General features: G+C 42.2%; 1 protein-coding gene across 1 annotated transcript in view; it reads left to right on the forward strand.

Moving 5' to 3' along the window:
* LOC115142449 (receptor-type tyrosine-protein phosphatase gamma-like) overlaps positions 1-18,755 on the forward strand; it is a 241,688-nt gene that overhangs the window by 20,472 nt on the left and 202,461 nt on the right. The window contains exon 2 of the mRNA XM_065002572.1: positions 16,033-16,143. Within this exon, the coding sequence (XP_064858644.1) occupies positions 16,033-16,143 (111 nt within the window). The remainder of the gene's footprint in view (positions 1-16,032; positions 16,144-18,755) is intronic.

Consider the following 18,755-nt stretch of genomic DNA (forward strand, 5'->3'; position numbering starts at 1 on the left):
TAGCAATCTCGTTTTTTCCTGGCAGGCCTATGGGTGGTATAGTTCTGAGGGTCAACACAAACACCGTCTCCAGCTGGAGATGGAGAGGAAGAGCCTGAGGAATGAGAAAAAGCACACACACTTCTTTTGGCATCTCTTCTCTCCCACTCCCCTCAACTCACTCACTGTTCTTCGTACCGTGTTCTCACCTTTCGACTCAGTGAGTTTTTGTCTGTGGAAATGCATGGGATTTAACATGGTGGCCTTTCCTCTTATAAACACTTACTTAAGTAGAGTAAACACAAGCGGAGAGTTTCTAACCATGCAAAAAAATATAGACCGGGAACATTGCCATGTAAACAGTCGGTGGGTGAGTTGTTCACAGCACAGTGGGCATTCTTCATTGGAGACAAACTGGGAGAGCAGCTAGGCTCACCACACAGACATCAGCTGCCAGCCGGACTGGGTCTACTGCACATCTGTTCTCCACATGGTGCCCAAGGAATTCCACAAGAGCAGTCTCTCACAGTCTGATGCTTTCACTAAACATCTAGCAATGTTCTCATCGAGTGCAGTCCCTGTGGAGAGGAAGCTACATATGTCTCTGGTTGGTAGGCGTATATGTATGTTTGGATTTAAGTCAGTTCTTAAGTCAGGAGAGTCCATTAGATTTGATACACAATAACTAGGCCTGATTTCCATCATGGTAACACTTTATTTGAACACAAGCTAATGTTTACGTACAGAACATTGGGAATGCTATACAACAAAACCTGTTTTTAAAGGTTTTGCTTTTGGGAGAGGTTTTGCGTTTGCTTCTTCCTCTGTTTGGCTCATAGAATCTGTAATTTAATGAAGAAATGACATCAGCTGAAGATGCTGCTCTCAACTGGATCATCATGGTAGAAGGTTAGAAGTGTCCAACATAACTACAGACAACCACCAAACCTCTTAGAAGCTTAACAAGTTGGAATGAAGGAACAGTGCCTCTGGGAGTACATACAACAAGGACCTACCGCCCATGTACAGTATATGACTGTTTAAAACAGTAACAGTGTAGTGGGTGGGAAAGACTCTGATCATGGCACATGATGTGGCTTGCTATACTATAGCTGGAAGGATTCAAGGCCATTACTGGATTATTCAGACAGCAGCTTGATGTGATTCTAGCTAAAATGGAAGAGAGTTGGATGTGGTTATGTGAACATGAAGGGTTGAGAAGCAGATACAATGGCGCTGCGCTGTGCACACAAACTCAAAATGAACTTTCCCTTTGACATGGTTGTTTTCTAATAGTATTTTAATTGTAAACAGTATTACAATGAAGATTTAGGACATCAACTAAATATAAACCAGCAGATTTTTGACATGTCCCCATTATACACTCTGTAGTCCACTAATCAACTACTGTTGCAAGCCAGTGTACTGTAACTAAAGCAGATTATTGTGCCAGTTTTTCCGGTGCAGATTCAAACAGAGAGAACAGAGGTCAACTCAGTCTGTTGTATTATTTACTGTAGGATCACATGATCTCTGCCGCCTTTGCAGGGCGCATCCCTTTTGGCACCCTATGCCCTTTATAGGTCACCCCTTTAGCGCACTCTACAGTACCAGTCAAAAGTTTGGACACACCTACTAATTAAATGTTTTTTCTTTATTTTTACTATTTTCTACATTGAAGAATAATAGTGAAGACATCAAAACTATGAAATAATACATATGGAATCCTGTAGTAGCCAAAAAAGTGTGAAACAAATGAAAATATATTTTATATTCTAGATTCTTCAATGTTTGCCTTGAAGACAGCTTTGCACGCTCTTGGCATTCTCTCAACCAGCTTCACCTAGAATACTTTTTCAACATTCTTGAAGGAGTACCCACATATGTTGAGCACTTGTTGGCTGCTTTTCCTTCATGCTACGGTCCAAATCATCCCAAACCATCTCTATTGGGTTGAGGTCGGGTGATTGTGGAAGCCAGATCATCTGATGCAGCACTCCATCAATCTCCGTCTTGGTCAAATAGCCCTTATACAGCCTGGAGGTGTGTTGGGTCATTGTCCTGTTGAAAAACAAATGACAGTCCCACTAAGCGCAAACCAGATGGGTTGGTGTATCGCTGCAGAATGCTGTTGTAGCCATGCTGGTTAAGTGTGCCTTGAATTCTAAATAAATTACCAACAATGTCACCAGTAAAGCACCTCCACACCATCACACCTCCTCCATGCTTCACGGTGGGAACCAGACATGCGGAGATCATCTGTTCACCTACGCTGCGTCTCACAAAGACACAGTGGTTAGAACCAAAAATCTCACATTTGGACACATCAGACCAAAGGACAGATTTCCACCGGTCTAATGTCAATTGATCATGTTTCTTGGCCCAAGCAAGTCTCTTCTTATTATTGTCGTCCTTTAGTAGTGGTTTCTTTGCAGCAATTTGACCATGAAGGCCTGATTCATGCAGCCTCTGAACAGTTGATGTTGAGATGTGCCTGTTACTTGAACTCTGTGAAGCATTTATTTGGGCTGCAATTACGGAGGCTGGTAACTCAAACGAACTTATGCTCTGCAGCAGAGGTACCTCTGGGTCCTCCTTTCCTTTGGCGGTCCTCATGACAGCCAGTTTCAGCATAGCGCTTGATGGTTTTTGTGACTGCACTTGAATAAACTTTCAACGTTTTCCTGGATTGACTGACCTGTCTTAAAGTAATGATGGGCTGTCGTTTCTCTTTGCTTATTTGAGCTGTTGTTGCCATAATATGGACTTTTACCAAATAGGGCTATCTTTTGTATACCACCCCTACCTTGTCACAGCAGAACTGATTGGCTGAAACGCATTAAGAAGAAAATAAATTCCACAAATTAACTTTTAACAAGGCACACCTTTTAATTGGTTGAGAGAATGCCAAGTGTGTGCAAAGCTGTCATCAAGGCAAAGGGTGGCTACTTTGAAGAATGAGTCAGTGTGTGCCCTAACTTTTGACTGGTACTGTATTGGGAAGTGGTTCCCAAGTCCAGTCCCCGAGTACTCCCTACACAGCACACATTTTTGTTGTAGCCCCAGACAAAAACACCTGATTCCACTTGTCAAGGGCTTGATGATTATTTGACATGTAGAATCAGCTGTGCTTGCCCGGGGCCACAACAACAATATGTACTGTTGGGAGTACTGGAGTTGAGAAACACTGATATAGGGAATAGGGTGCCATTTGGGACACAGGCCTGCAGTAATGCCCTCAGGACCCCCCTGCAAGGCTAAATAATCCCTGCCAGGGTAGAAAGTGCTTTCTCATAGCAGGCACCATGCTGAACGTTTTGTAGAGATGTATTCCTAGGCGGGCTATTTTACAGTACTGTATTTGTACTGTATTCCTGACTATTTCTCTTCCTGGTCCTGAGTGTTGTGAATGCCCTCATTGGAGTGGAGAGCAGAGCTTGCTTTTTAACACTGTCACTGTGTGAATGTCTTTGTTGATATTTATCACTACTTGAGTTCAACTGAATACAATTTTTGAGCTGGGGTGAGTTAATTAATCCAGGGGATGAGCATGTTCATCATAATCCTCAGGTCCATGCCAGGCTATACCTGGTAACCATGCTCATGGTTAAGAGATGGAAGTATGGCCTTTTATGAATTATAATGAAGGTGTAGTGGTCCTGTGGTGGCTTTACTGAGGTATTTCTTCTCTTCTCCAGGGTAACACTGCTTGTTTTTGAACACTGTGTGAGGTCTACAGGGAGAACTGTGTAGAGCTGGAAATAGAAAGGGCTAGTTGGATATATGGTTCAGGGGAAAAGGAGGAAAATAATGAGTGCGTGTGAGAGATGCTCTTTGGATAAGGAGTTGTTTTGTCTGTTTTCCAGTCTACTGTATAAATCCTGCGTACTAGTATTTAATGGTATTTAACTAGTATTTAATGGACTGACGACGAAATGGACTGACAGACGAAAGGTTGTACTCGAAGGATTCTCATTTAATCAAGTGCATTATAATGTCTTGGAAACATGATGACATTTCAAAGGAAGGTAAATAATTAGTATGGAAACCTTTTGTCATCATTGTAATGTCATCAGATTGACTTTAGATGCAGTATAACTTTAGCTAGGTAGCTAAGATTGAGGTGAGAGCACTGGATTTTAGCTAGCCAAAGTTAGGATTGCTAGCTATTTTTTACAACATTTGCTAGCTAATGTCAACATTGCCTTTCTCAAAAGTAAATTTGACGACATCAAAATAATGGCAAAGTTGTTTCCTAATAATAATTTGCCTACTTTTGTAATGTCATGGTATTTCCAGGCCGCTAAGTAATTCAGACAAAACAATCATTAGCCCCATATTTAACCTCTCTGGGATATGTGGGACGGTAGCGTCCCACCTGGCCAAAAGCCAGTGAAAATGCAGAGTGCCAAATTCAAACAAATTACTATAAACATTTACATTTACATTTAAGTCATTTAGCAGACGCTCTTATCCAGAGCGACTTATGAAATCACACATGCAAGGTAGCAAATTAAAGCTACACTTGTTGTGAATCCAGCCAACATGTCAGATTTCAAAAAGGCTTTTCGGCCAAAGCAAACGATGCTATTATCTGAGGATAGGACCTCCGTAAAACAAAGAGAGAGAAGCATATTTCCACCCTGCAGGCGCGACACAAAACACAGAAATAAAAATATAATTCATGCCTTACCTTTGACGAGCTTCTTTTGTTGGCATTCCAATATGTCCCATAAACATCACAAATTGTCCTTTTGTTAGATTAAATCCGTCTATATATATCAAAAAATGTCCATTTATTTGGTGCGTTTGATCCAGAAAAACACCGGTTCCAACTTGCGCAACGTGACTACAAAATATCTCAAAAGTTACCTGTAAACTTTGCCAAAACATTTCAAGCTACTTTTGTAATACAACTTTAGGTATTTTTTAACATAAATAATCGATAAAATTGAAGACGGGATGATTTGTGTTCAATACAGGAGGAAAACAAACTGTAGCTAGCTTTCTGGTCTCGCGCCTCTATCTAACAGTACACTTCAAGTTACCCTCGTTCAAGATGGCCGTACTTCTTCATTACACAACCAATTTCTAAAGACCTTTGACATCCAGTGGAAGCGATAGGAACTGCAAGAAGGTCCCTTTAGAAATCTGGATTCACAATGAAAATCCATTGAAAAGAGAGTGACCTTGAAAAAATAATAATCTGAATGGTTTGTCCTCTGGGTTTCGCCTGCTAAATAAGTTATGTTATACTCAGACATGATTCAAACAATTTTCGAAACTTCAGGGTGTTTTCTATCCAAATCTACTAATAATATGCATATCTTATCCTCTGGGGATGAGTAGCAGGCAGTTGAATTTGGGCATGCATTTCATCCGGACGTAAAAATACTGACCGGGCACCACTCGACCTTCAGGAGTCACTCGACCTTCAGGAGTCACTAAGGCTGACACCTTGACCAGACAGGCCGTGCGCTGTGTTGATTTTTGTCTATTCACACCAGACGTGATCATGGCACACAGGTTAAAATACCAAAACCAATTGGGAATCAATTATATTAATTTTGGTGCATGTCAAAGTACACATGAAACATTCATGGACATTTAGCTAGCTAACTGTTGGGTAAATCCATTTGAATTCAATCACTTTTTGACAGCCTCCATTTTGATTTAAACAAAACTTTCTGTACTTGTTTGTCCATGCACCAAAAATTTTGTGAACCGCACTGAGTTCACAAAAATTGTCTGAAAGGGACCAAGTGTGATCTTCCATGCACCCACGTTGGTTTTTATGAACCGAGTTCCATTTTTAGCATTTGTCAACTCAGATGCTTGTAACTAGGGCTAGGAATTGCCAGGGACCTCACAATATATGATATTATCACGATACTCAGGTGCCGATGCGATCTGTATTGCGATTCTCACGATTCCAAACATATTGTTCACTCTCTTTGCTGCAGAGAAACGTGAGAGAGCATAAGAAAAGAGTTTTGATAAATCAGGGAAGTAAAAATGCTGAAAACATGTTGGCTAACTATTTAAAAATAATATGAAAGATAAGTCGTATGATGAAAAATACCGTAGCTTGTGCGCAGGTACAGTCGACTATCGTTAGCTAATTCTACCAACAGTAGCAAAAAAACTAACGCATACAGTGCATTCGGTAGGTATTCAGACCCCCAAACATAAATAACTTATTTAAATAAGTATTCAGACCTTTTGCTATGCGACTCAAAATTGAGCTCAGGTGCGTCCTGTTTCCATAGATCATCCTTGCAATTTTTCTACAACTTTATTGTAGTCCACCTGTGGAAATTTCAGTTGATTTGACATGATTTGGAAAGGCACACAAAAGCTGTCTATATAAGGTCCCACAGTTGACAGTGCATGTCAGAGAAAAAACCGAGCCATGAGGTCGAAGGAATTGTTCGTAGAGCTCCAAGACAGGTTTGTGTCGAGGCACAGATCAGGGGAAGGGTACTAAAACATGTATGCAGCATTGAAGCTCACCAAGAACACAGTGACCGCCATCATTCTTCAATGACAAAAGTTTGGAACCACCAGTACTCTTCCTAGATCTGGCCTTGCGGCCAAACTTAGCAATTGAGGTAGAAGGGCCTCGGTCAGGGAGGTGACCAAGAATTCGATGGTCACTCTGACAGAGCTCCAGAGTTCTTCTATGGAGATGGGAGAACTTTCCAGAAGGACAATCATTACTGCAGCACTCCATCAATCAGGCCTTTTATTGTAGAGTGGCCAGACAGAAGCAACTCCTCAGTAAAAGGCACTTGACAGCCCGCTTGGAGTTTGCCAAAAGGCACATAAAGACTCTCAGACCATGAGAAAATGTTTTATTTGGTCTGATGAAACCAATATTGAACCTGAATACCAAGCATCACGCCTGGAGGAAACCTTGCACCATCCCTATGGTGAAGCATGGTGTTGGCAGCATCATGCTGTGGGAATTTTTTTCAGCGGCAGTTACTGAGAGACTAGTCAGGATTGAGGGAAAGAAAAACGGAGCAAAGTAAAGAGAGATCCTTGATGAAAACCTGATCCAGAGCGTGCAATACCTCAGACTGGGGCGAAGGATCACCTTTCAACAGGACAATGACACTAAACACACAGCCAAGACAACACAGGGGTGGCTTCGGGACAAGTCTCTAAATGTCCTTGAGTGGCCCAGCCAGAACCTAGACTTGAAACCGATTTAACCTCTCTCTCTCAACCTGAAAATAGCTGTGCAGCAACACTCCGCATCCAACCTGACAGAGCTTGAGAGGATCTGCAGAGAAGAATGGGAGAATATCCCCAAATACAGTTGTGCCAGGCTTGTAGCTTCATTCCCAAGAAGACTCAAGGCTGTAATCGCTGCCAAAGGTGCTTCAACAAAGTACTGAGTAAAGGATCTGAATACTTATGTAAATGTGATATTTCAGTATGAAATCTTTTATACATTTTCAAACATTTCTAAACTTTGTCATTATGCTGTATTTTTGTAGATTGATGAGGAAAGAACCAATTTAATCCATGTTAGAATAAGGCTGTAATGTAACAAAATGTGTAAAATCTCTAGGGGTCTGAATACTTTCCGAAATAAAACATGGAATCATATAGTAACCAAAAAAGTGCTAAACAAATCACTTCTTTGGTTTCTTTATGATTTAATGTGTTATTTCATAGTTTTTATGTCTTCACTATTATTCTACAATGTAGAACATAGTAAATATGGAGAAAAACCATTGAATGAGTAGGCTTCTCAACTTTTGACTGGAACTTATATATATATATTTTAAATCGTATAACTTGTACTTGTGAATAGCCTGTACTTGTGAATAACTTGTACACGCTCGCTCACGCAATGCAGCCGGTCTGGTTAGCGTGTGAGACGTCTTCAAAACGTTCATAACAATGACGACTGACTGATGGAGGTACAACCTATGAATAGGTAGATGCTGTTTCAGATGTGTAAAGATGTATAGCCGTAGCATGCTCTACCATCCTTCCCCAGGCCTATAAACCTAAGCCATGTGTGTGTCAGGTTGTGTTGAGATAGGTGTATTACGGTTCAGGGTCTATGAGTGCTCTAACCAGGCTTCCCCAGGCCTAGGCCCTGAGCCCTGTGTTGTTGTCTGCTCTGCTCTATGGCTTCAGCTGGCTGCTTTAATCCTGGGGCCACAGGGGACTCCCTCCTGGGTGAGGAGGGAGTTTAAACTGTTGACATGGTGCTCTCTTCAGCTCTGATCTAAGACTGACTGACTGACTGACTGACTGACTGACTGACTGACTGACTGACTGACTGACTGGGAGGAACCCTACTTTTCTGCCTGTTGCCTTCAGGTAGCTACGCTGTTGCTGCTTGGCCGGCGTGCCATCCTCCCACACAGACAAACCCTCACTCTCTTTCTTTACCTTTATATCTGCGATGTCTCTCTCTCTCTCTCTCTCTCTCTCTGTGTCTCTCTCTCTCTGTCTCTCTCTCTCTCTGTCTCTCTCTCTGTCTCTCTCTCTGTCTCTCTCTCTCTCTCTCTCTCTCTCTCTCTCTCTCCCTGTCTCTCTCTCTCTCTCTCTCTGTCTCTCTCTCTCCCTCTCTCTGTCTCTCTCTCTCTCTCTCTCTCTCTCTCTCTCTCTCTCTCTCTCTCTCTCTCTCTCTCTCTCTCAATTAAATTAAAAGGGCTTTATTGGCATTGGAAACAAATGTTAACATTGCCAAAGCAAGTGAAATAGATAATAAACAAAAGTAGAATAAACAATAACAAATTAGATGTAAACATTACATTCACAAAAGTTCCAAAGGAATAGAGACATTTCAAATGTCGTGTTATGGCTATATACAGTGTTATCACAATGTGCAAGTAGTGAAAATACAAAAGGGCAAATAAATAAACAAAAATATGGGTTGTATTTACAATGTGCTTTGTTCTTCACTGGTTGCCCTTTCCTGTGGCAACAGGTCACAAATCTTGATGCTGTGCTGCACACTGGTATTTCACACAATAGATATGGGAGTTTATCAAAATGGATTTGTTTTTTCGAATTCTTTGTGGATCTGTGTAATCTGAGGAAAATATGTGTCTGTAATATGGTCATACATTGGGCAGGAGGTTAGGAAGTGCAGCTCAGTTTCCACCTCATTCTGTGGGCAGTGTGCACATAGCCTGTCTTCTCTTGAGAGCCATGTCTGCCTACGGCGGCCTCTCAATAGCGAGGCTATGCGCTCTCTCTGTCTCACTCTGTGTGTCTGTCTCACTCTACCCCTCTATCTCTGTCCCCCTCTTTCTATCTCTATTCATCTTGCCACACTATCAATTTAGATATAAGCTGCTGGCTCTTTCACCTCCCATCATCACAGACAGGAGATATGTTTCAATATGTTTCAATAGAAGCCATTTTCTGACACCTGTCAGTATTTCTGAACATCAAAGAAAAGTCTGGATCACTGACATCTGTCTGTCTTACATCTCAAAAGCCAAAATTACTACATGCATACCAAGTGCTTTGTATCCCTCATATGCTCATTGATGCTAACAAAACATGAGTCATTAATTGTCTTATTCATATAGCATCAATGACTTCCTCCCAGATCAGCGTTGTGGTGCTGAAGAGATAGTGTTACCTTTTTGATCATAACAGCACAGTGCACCACCTGAAGCCAGAGAGAAGAGTCTTAATGAATCCCCCTTCTAATGATGCAACTATCAGTAAGAACTGTGCTGGGCAGAGGAGAGGTGTGTGTGTGTCACTCTCAAGAGGGGGCTGTAGAATAATAAAGGAATCCCCCTCTGACTCCTAAGGCTAAAGTTACAATCAGCCCCCTACTCCCCAATGACACAATACTAGAGAGGAGTGGGTGTTCTCAAATAATAGGCATGGCTACACTTCCACAGCCCTATCCTGGGTACATACACTTCCATTTGTAGGAGGGGTGGTGGGTGGTATTATTATAGTTCTAAATGTTCTTGGCAGAAGGAAATGTTTACCAAGTTGCAGCAGGCATCTAAGATGTTTGGGTCTCTGAGTGCGTTGGCCTAAAAGATGATCTTTGGTATCTGGTAATTGGGCTGAGGTGGGCGAGAGAGGAGCTACTGAGAACAGAGCATTAAAGGTTGCAGGGTAGGATGAGTGTATTTGATGACTGAGTCAATGTAAGATGGAGGCTTTCTAATATTGCTTACCTACACCACTACTGTAGTGTTGCGCTCAGCTGAAGGAGAGAGAAGTCAGAGACCTTTGTAAAGTGCAGACACACACACACCCAGGGTAGGCTCTCAGAGAACATTGAAAATCTTTACTGTATCTATGTGGCTAGTCTTTCAAACGCAGGGATGGACAGCTCCCTGTCTCCCCTCTCTCAGTGGATAACCTGGTTCAATGAGGTACATGGTAAGAGCATACCACCCCCCCACGTGCAAGTTCATAGCCTAAGCCAGAGCCCAGTATCTCTGTTACTGGTACACTCTAGGAGATGTGTTGGGGATGTGTCTCTCTCCTTCCCCCTCCTGCAGGCAGCAGCTAACATACAGTACCTGATCAAAAGTTTGTGGGCATCTGCTCATTGAACATCTCATTTCAAAATCATGGGCATTAATGGAGGTGGTCCCCCCTTTGCTGCTGTAACAGCCTCCACTCTTCCTCTAGATGTTGGAACATTGCTGCTCTAACAGGGCAGACATTTGACGGATTGACTTGTTGGAAAGTTGACATCCTGTGACGGTGCCACATTGAAAGTCTCTGAGCTCTTGAGTAAGGCTATTCTACAGCCACTGTTTGTCTATGGAGATTGCATGGCTTTGTGCTTGATTTTATACACCTGTCAGTAACGGGTCTTGCTGAAATGGCTGAATCCACTAATTTGAAAGTGTCCACATACTTTTTATATATTGTGTAGCTTCTCAGCCTGTAACTGGGCGTCATGAATGGGCAGTAATCTGAAACCACCTAAACAACCTTATCAGAACGAAAAATCATGGACTCGATTTTTCCATTTGGTTATTTCCAAATTGCAGTTTATATTTCTGTGCACAGTACAGCCTCCTCATCAATTTCCAGAATACAGTTTGTTCAGGAAATCCAGGCACTGTCTGAATGCAGTTGATGGATGGTGAGTGTGTGTGAGAGCAGCCTCGAGTATCAAAGGGCTCTGAGGGTTTTCAGATAAACTATTATTGTTGTTGTTCCACCTCCCTCTTGGATCAACCCTGATGGTGGTGATCATTACTTCTGGTTAAAGTCCACACAGAGGGAAGACAGACACATACTATAGGTTAAATGATCCACACAGAGGGAAGACAGACACATACTGTAGGTTACATGATCCACACAGAGGGAAGACAGACACATACTATAGGTTAAATGATCCACACAGAGGGAAGACAGACACACACTATAGGTTAAATGATCCACACAGAGGGAAGACAGACACATGATATAGGTTAAATGATCCACACAGAGGGAAGACAGACACATACTATAGGTTAAATGATCCACACAGAGGGAAGACTGACACATACTGTAGGTTACATGATCCACACAGAGGGAAGACAGACACATATTGTAGGTTAAATGATCCACACAGAGGGAAGACAGACACATACTATAGGTTAAATGATCCACACAGAGGGAAGACAGACACATACTATAGGTTAAATGATCCACACAGAGGGAAGACAGACACATAATATAGGTTACATGATCCACACAGAGGGAAGACAGACACATACTCTAGGTTACATGATCCACACAGAGGGAAGACAGACACATACTGTAGGTTACATGATCCACACAGAGGGAAGACATACACATACTGTAGGTTACATGATCCACACAGAGGGAAGAAAGACAAATACTGTAGGTTACATGATCCACACAGAGGGAAGACAGACAAATACTGTAGGTTAAATGATCCACACAGAGGGAAGACAGACACATACTGTAGGTTACATGATCCACACAGAGGGAAGACAGACAAATACTGTAGGTTACATGATCCACACAGAGGGAAGACAGACACATACTGTAGGTTACATGATCCACACAGAGGGAAGACGGACACATACTGTAGGTTACATGATCCATACAGGAGGCAATGAGGAATAAAAAGCATTACGTTGTGTGTAGCAATGATGACACCTGGGCTGTGGTTACTGTGTGGGCTGGTCTCGTGGGGGCAGGCAGTCTTCTCCTGCTTTTGCTGGTAAGGCCTGTGGGCCAATCAAACTATCATCTGGTTCTCCAGGTCTCTGGCTGTATACCACCAGAGCCTATTCTGTTTCTCCAGGTCTCTGGCTGTTTAACCCCCACAGCATGTTCTGTTCTGCCCTGATTGAACTCTCTCTCCATCTCACTCTCCCTTCATCACTACAAAATGGATGGCAAAGTAGGGTTATTTTATGAAAGGGTTACAGAGGAAGTACAGAGGAAGTGAAGAGTGTACATTGTTTGGGTCACCTTTGTGTCAGTGCATGATATACAATAAGTACAGTATCCTATCCATGTTCTGTTGCACCACAAACCCCCTAAAAACCTTTGACCTCTCAAGAGTTATCCCACCCACACCCATCTACAGCTCCAGTCTTCATAGTTTTGTGGTGTTATAAAGGCTCACAGAATGGTTCCTTTCTTTCTTTGCCCTCTTCATCATTTTGGATGATTGCCCAGATTGTTCTGGCTCCTACTCAGCAGTTTGGCTTAATTGACCTGCCTGAGGCTGAGACGGCAACATCTATCCCATTCCCTAGAGTTTAACATACAAAGACCAGGAACACTTTTTTTGTATTTTATAACTTTGTATTGCAGTTAGAATTATACCTTTGTAATTTTTTATATACTTTTTATATACTTTTGATCCCAAAACATTTTTACTTCAATGTAAATACAGAAAATATGAAACAATAGGGTAGGTGTACCAAAAGCCCACCAAAATCTAAGTATAGAAATGTTTTTAATTTATTATTTGTAAAAAAAAAAAAAAAAAAGTATTTTGCTCCCTTTTTCTCCCCAATTGTTCTGATCTTGTATCATCGCTGCTACTCCTCAACGGACTCGGGAGAGGTGAAAGTGGAGCCAAGTGTCATAACCCGACTAACCGCGCTACTTAACCAATCGCACCAATGTTTTGGAGGAAACACTGTTCAACTGGCGACCGGGGTCAGCCCGCTGGCTGGAGTTGCTAGTTTGCGATGAGCCAAATAAAGCCCCACCGGCCAAACCCTCCCTTAACCTCGATGACGCTGGGCCAATTGTGCATCGTCCTATGGGACTCCCGGCCAGTGCCAGTTGTGGCACAGCTCAGGAATGAACCTGGGTCTGTAGTAACACCTCTAGCACTGCCATGCACTGCTGTAGACTGCTGCACCACTCGGGAGGCCCATGTTTAGACATTTCTAACATACACTGACTATACAAAACATTAACCCCCTAAGGTCGATGTCCACGCCCCTTCGGAAATCTAATTAGCATAACAAAAACATCCCCATAAAAATCTGTCAGTTTAAGCTAGAGATATCAGTATGTAACACTCTGCATTTGTAGTGAAAGGTGACAGAGTTAGAGCAGTGTTTTTCAGACCATGAGACAGCCCGAAAATCGCTCTTCTCACAAAATCATCTGTAGCATCCAAAATATTATGACGCCCCTATGGAAAGATGAGACTCCCACGAACATGATGGTGTTCTCCGTTTTGCTCTACGACCCCCAGAAGCGTCTTGTAACTCGTCTGAAGTGGGTACAGCCGATCTGCCAACTTATGTCTGTAGTGTCTGAACAGTTTGGGCTACACAATAATATTATCCCTCTGTTTAAATGCAAGACACCCCGCAGGCCTCTGAAGGTCCCCCGTTACCCGTTGAAAACATTAATGGAAGTATACAGTATATGGAGACTGTTTAGTGACAAAAATAAGTGGTTCAAAACATGTAAAAAAACAACAACAAATGTTTCCTGATCTATCTTATATCTCGTAGAAATACAGTAGGACAGACACTTCAGAATAAACATCGTTGTTCCATATAGTGAATATTTTATTCAGTGTATTATTCAGTTTTTCCTGATCTTTCTTATACACTACATGGCCAACAGTATGTGTACACCCTTTCAAAATTGTGGGTTCGGCTATTTCAGCCACACCCGACAGGTCTATAAAATCGAGTACACAACCATGCAATCCCAATAGACAAACGTTGTTAGTAGAATGGAACGTGCTGAAGAGCTCAGTGACTTTCAACATGGCACCGTCACAGGATGCTACCTTTCCACCAAGTCAGTTCGACAGATTTCTGCCCTGCTAGAGCTGCCCCGATCAACTATAAGTGTTGTTATTGTGGAAACATAAGTGGAAACTGTTATTGTGGAAATATAAGTGGAAACATCTAGGAGCAACGACTGCTACCCCGCGAAGTGGTGGGCCACACACAAGCTCACAGAACGGGACCGCTGAAGCGCATGGCGCGTAAAAATCGTCTGTCCTCGGTTGCAACACTCACCACCCAGTTCCAAACTGCCTCTGGAAGCAACGTCAGCTTGTCGGAAGCGTAATGAAATGGGTTTCCTTGGCCGAGCAGCTGCACATAAGCCTAAGATCACCATGCGCAATGTCAAGTGTTGGCTGGAGTGGTGTAAAGCTCGCCGCCATTGGACTCTGGAGAAGTGGAAGTGCGTTCTATGGAGTGATGGATCACGCTTCACCATCTGGCAGTCTGACAGACGAGTCTGTGTTTGGCGGATGCCATGAGATCGCTACCTGCTCGAATGCATAGTGCCATTTCCAACTGTAAAGTTTGTTGATGGAGAAATAATGGTCTGGGACCGTTTTTTTATGGTTCGGGCTAGGCCAGTGAAGGGAAATCTTAACGCTACAGCATACAATGACATTCTAGATGATTCTGTGCTTCCAACTTTGTGGTAACAGTTTTGGGATGGCCCTTTCCTGTTTCAGCATGACAATGCCTCCGTGCACAAAGCGAGGTCCGTACAGAAATAGTTTGTCGAGATCGCTGTGTAAGAACCTGACTGACCCGCAAAAGCCCTGACCTCAACCCCACCGAACACCTTTGGGATGAATTGGAACGCCGACTGAGAGCCAGGCCTAATCGCCCAATATCAGTGCCTGACTTTACTAATGCTCTTGTGGCAGAATGGAAGCAAGTCTCGCAGCAATGTTCCAAAATCTAGTGGAAAGCCTTCCATAAAAAGTGGAGGCTGTTATAGCAGCAAAGGGGGGAGTAACTCCATATTAATGCCCATGATTTTGGAATGCCATGTTTGACGAGCATGTGTCAGCCATGTACTGTATCTCTCAGATAGAGGAAAGACACTTCAAAACAAACTTCCTTCCATTTTTCATCAAATAATTGTTTCAGTTTTTTTTGATACTTCAAAAAAAAAAGTCTTAAAATTCTAAATCAAATAGTAAAATGATCTTTGGTACAACCTTCTTAAAACTATTCCATATAGTTTAGTAGTACTCCCCCAGCTTAAACAGGGCTTAGACTTTTAAGAACACCTGCTCTTTCTATGACAGACTGACCAGGTGAATCCAGGTGAAAGCTATGATACCTTATTGATGTCACTTGTTAAATCCACTTCGATCAGTGAAGGAAAGGGGAAGAGAGGAGACCGGGGGAGGTTAAATAATATTTTTTAAGCCTTGAGGCAATTGAGACATGGATAGTGTATGTGTGCCATTCAGAGGGTGAATGGGCAAGACAAAAGATTGAAGTGCTTTTGAACCGGGTATAGTAGTAGTAGTATAGTAGTAGTGTAGTAGTAGTATAGTAGTAGTGTGTCAAGAACTGCAATACTGCTGGGTTTCCCGTGTGTATCAAGAATGGTCAACCACCCAAAGGATATCAAGCCTACTTTACACAACTGTGGGAAGCATTGGAGTCAACATGGAGCATGGGGCACATCCCTGTGGAACGCTTTCGACACCTTGTAGGGTCCATGCCCCAACAAATTGAAGCTGTTCTGAGGGCAAAAGGGGTGCAACTCAATATTAGGTTTTTCTTATATATTCTTTATGACCTCTAACCTCTGTCTCTCTATTTCCCTCAGCTCTACAGGGTGGCCAGTCGGGGCCAGTAGAAAAAGAGCATCATGGGAGCAAGGGGGGCAGGGTGAGGGAGAGGAGGGCGGCAGGAGGAGACTCCTACTGGGCTTATTCAGGTGAGTAATTTTACCCTCAATAGTGGTACAGCTTTGTCCCCAGGCAAGATCGATTCACTTTTTTGCCACAGGTTCTAGCCCTAATTCCTCTCTAGGATTATGTCTCTTGCTCTTCTCTGACCAATTAAGGAGATGGGTCAAACCTAATTGGACTGTGGCTGTAGAGACATATTACCTTACTGTAACTCTGTAATCTTCCTATTTTGTCTTTAATTGATTTACAACCTTTCTCCGTCCCAACTTTTCTCCCTTCTTTCCAAATCCTTCCCAATATCCTCTACACTCCTACTTTGTTTTTGTTGCTCATAATTCAACTCTTCTTTCCCTCTTTCCCTCTTTACCTCTCTCCCTCCGAATGGTAGCTACAGGGAGTAGTTGTTGATGTGTGTTATGGATTCTGTGCTGGAGTAGGAACTAGTGTGGTCCTTGTGAGCACCATTCAGCCATACATGTGTTTCTTAAACGTATGTTTTTAACCTGAGCACTGCTGGGCTTGGGGGAAAGGCTGGCGCTCTATTGCTGCAGCTGCAGAGGGGACGGTGTGTGTGAGATGGGAGCGAGTCTTACAGTCATTGGAGGGAGCAGATGGATGGAGAAAGAGAGACGCCAAGGAAACTCGGCTACAGCCAAGACTAGCTAACTTGTAGTAGCCACAATGTTATTTATCATCCCATATAGCAGTACCTGTCTTGACTGGAGTAGCCTAGAGAGGCTAGTTAGGCTAAACGAGGCCATATGCTGCGCTTTTCCCCCAACCCCGTTCAGTTAACACAACAGCCTACCTGTTAGTTGCCCGTTGTAGCCTACTTCTCCTCCTTTTGCTAACTTTTAATTCCATTGTGCATTAGTGAACTCTCACTCTAATTGCTACACATTGAGCCGCTTCGATTGGTCAACATAAACAACAAGCTACAGACATGAATGGTACTGGTCTTCTTATGGGGAGCATGGTACACGTCATAGAAACTCAATTTAAAGGTTTGTTTTATTTAATTAATACTTTCAAATGTCTTGGTATATCTTTCTATGTAACAATGTCACATGAATATTTTAGTTAGTTTAGAAAAAGCCTTTTCAGTGTTAAAAGAGGCCTACATATATTTTTTTCTGTCAGAAATAAATACTCAGACAAGTATTTGAAGACTAACGTACATTCGGATATTCATATAAACGTGCACATCCCTAGCTAGAGCTAAATTAACATATTTTAAAGTACAGTTATGTCCAGAAAAACTTTCACAAGGTCTGATGATGAGGTATATGTTGCAGGGCAGCCTTCAATAAGGTTTCAGATCTAATAGATGATTCATCATGCATACATTTACTTTGTGCCTTTGGTTATTCAAGACATGCTGTGGGTGGGTGTATGTACTGTATGTCTGTGGGTGTGTACGCTCAAGAAGTGTTTGTGTGTAGGCCTATATGTGATTAATTCACTGAATGTGCTTTTTTACAACCATTGTGCTGCTAGCCAGCTACCTCACTGTGATCCTCAAAAGCAGCGGCTTGAATTTGAATCGAAAAGCTAGAAGTAGTATCCCTGGTCCTATTCATATCCACTAACTGCGCAAATTTCCCATTAGATGAGAACATGAACAAAGTGCTCTCGGCCATCTGAGTAGGACAAGGCTGAAGTGAGATGGAAACGAATGATATTCTGCCTCTTTGGATTGTATATTATGCTTGAAAAGTCATTCTCACTACCTCCCTCCTGCTTATTTTAGCACCGCCTGCAGTCCTATAAAAATCTGTCATATTTAAAAATATTTAAAAAGGAAAAGAACACTAAAAAATCCTTTCAAACCTCTTTCCAATTCCACTTTGCCTTTGTGGAAAGAGCTATACGAATGAACTAATTTAACGGTTATATTCCCAGTGATGTTTCCTTTGGAGCATGAAGTAGGATAAAGTTATTTTTAGTACACTTCTTCTCCTCCTTAATCATCGGTTAACCCAGAACTAAAGTGTTGTGTAATTGGTCAGCTGCTCAATTAAGCTCTGGGTACATTTGAACTCCATACACTGGTGGGAATTTGCTGTATTGGAATGTTTCTTACAGAAGAAATATGGAAATGCATAACCATGGTAGCAATCAAAGGGAACAGTTTGAATATGGGAAAATTATTAGACTAAAGGTGAGAACTAAACACTTCATCTGACTCAAGACTGAATCCAAACATTATACTGTCAATTTAATGTGCATTTTACTTTTTGCCACATTGTTGATAACGAAATCTAAAAATACTCTGGATACATTCAGTAACAGGACAAGAATATTCATGGAACATACATTCAGTAACAGGACAAGAATATTCATGGAACATTTGGGGTAGGTGCAACAAAAAAAATGACATGGGTTTCAGTGAGAGGACTAACTGTTGTCTCGAAGTGGCCACACACACACACACACACACACACACACACACACACATGTATTTCCAATGCACTTTTATGACTCAAAGAAGAGACTTCAACCATAAGGTGCTATTTTGAGCTCTCCTAGCTGTGCTGTTGAGGAACTAGAGCAAGCAAACTTGTATTTGTTTTCTTTGGAACACAGCCCTGCATCCCACCATCACAAAATGACTGTTGTTGTTTACGCATTCTAAAAA

Source organism: Oncorhynchus nerka, linkage group LG2, assembly GCF_034236695.1.
Source record: "Oncorhynchus nerka isolate Pitt River linkage group LG2, Oner_Uvic_2.0, whole genome shotgun sequence".
Classification (NCBI taxonomy): domain Eukaryota; kingdom Metazoa; phylum Chordata; class Actinopteri; order Salmoniformes; family Salmonidae; genus Oncorhynchus; species Oncorhynchus nerka.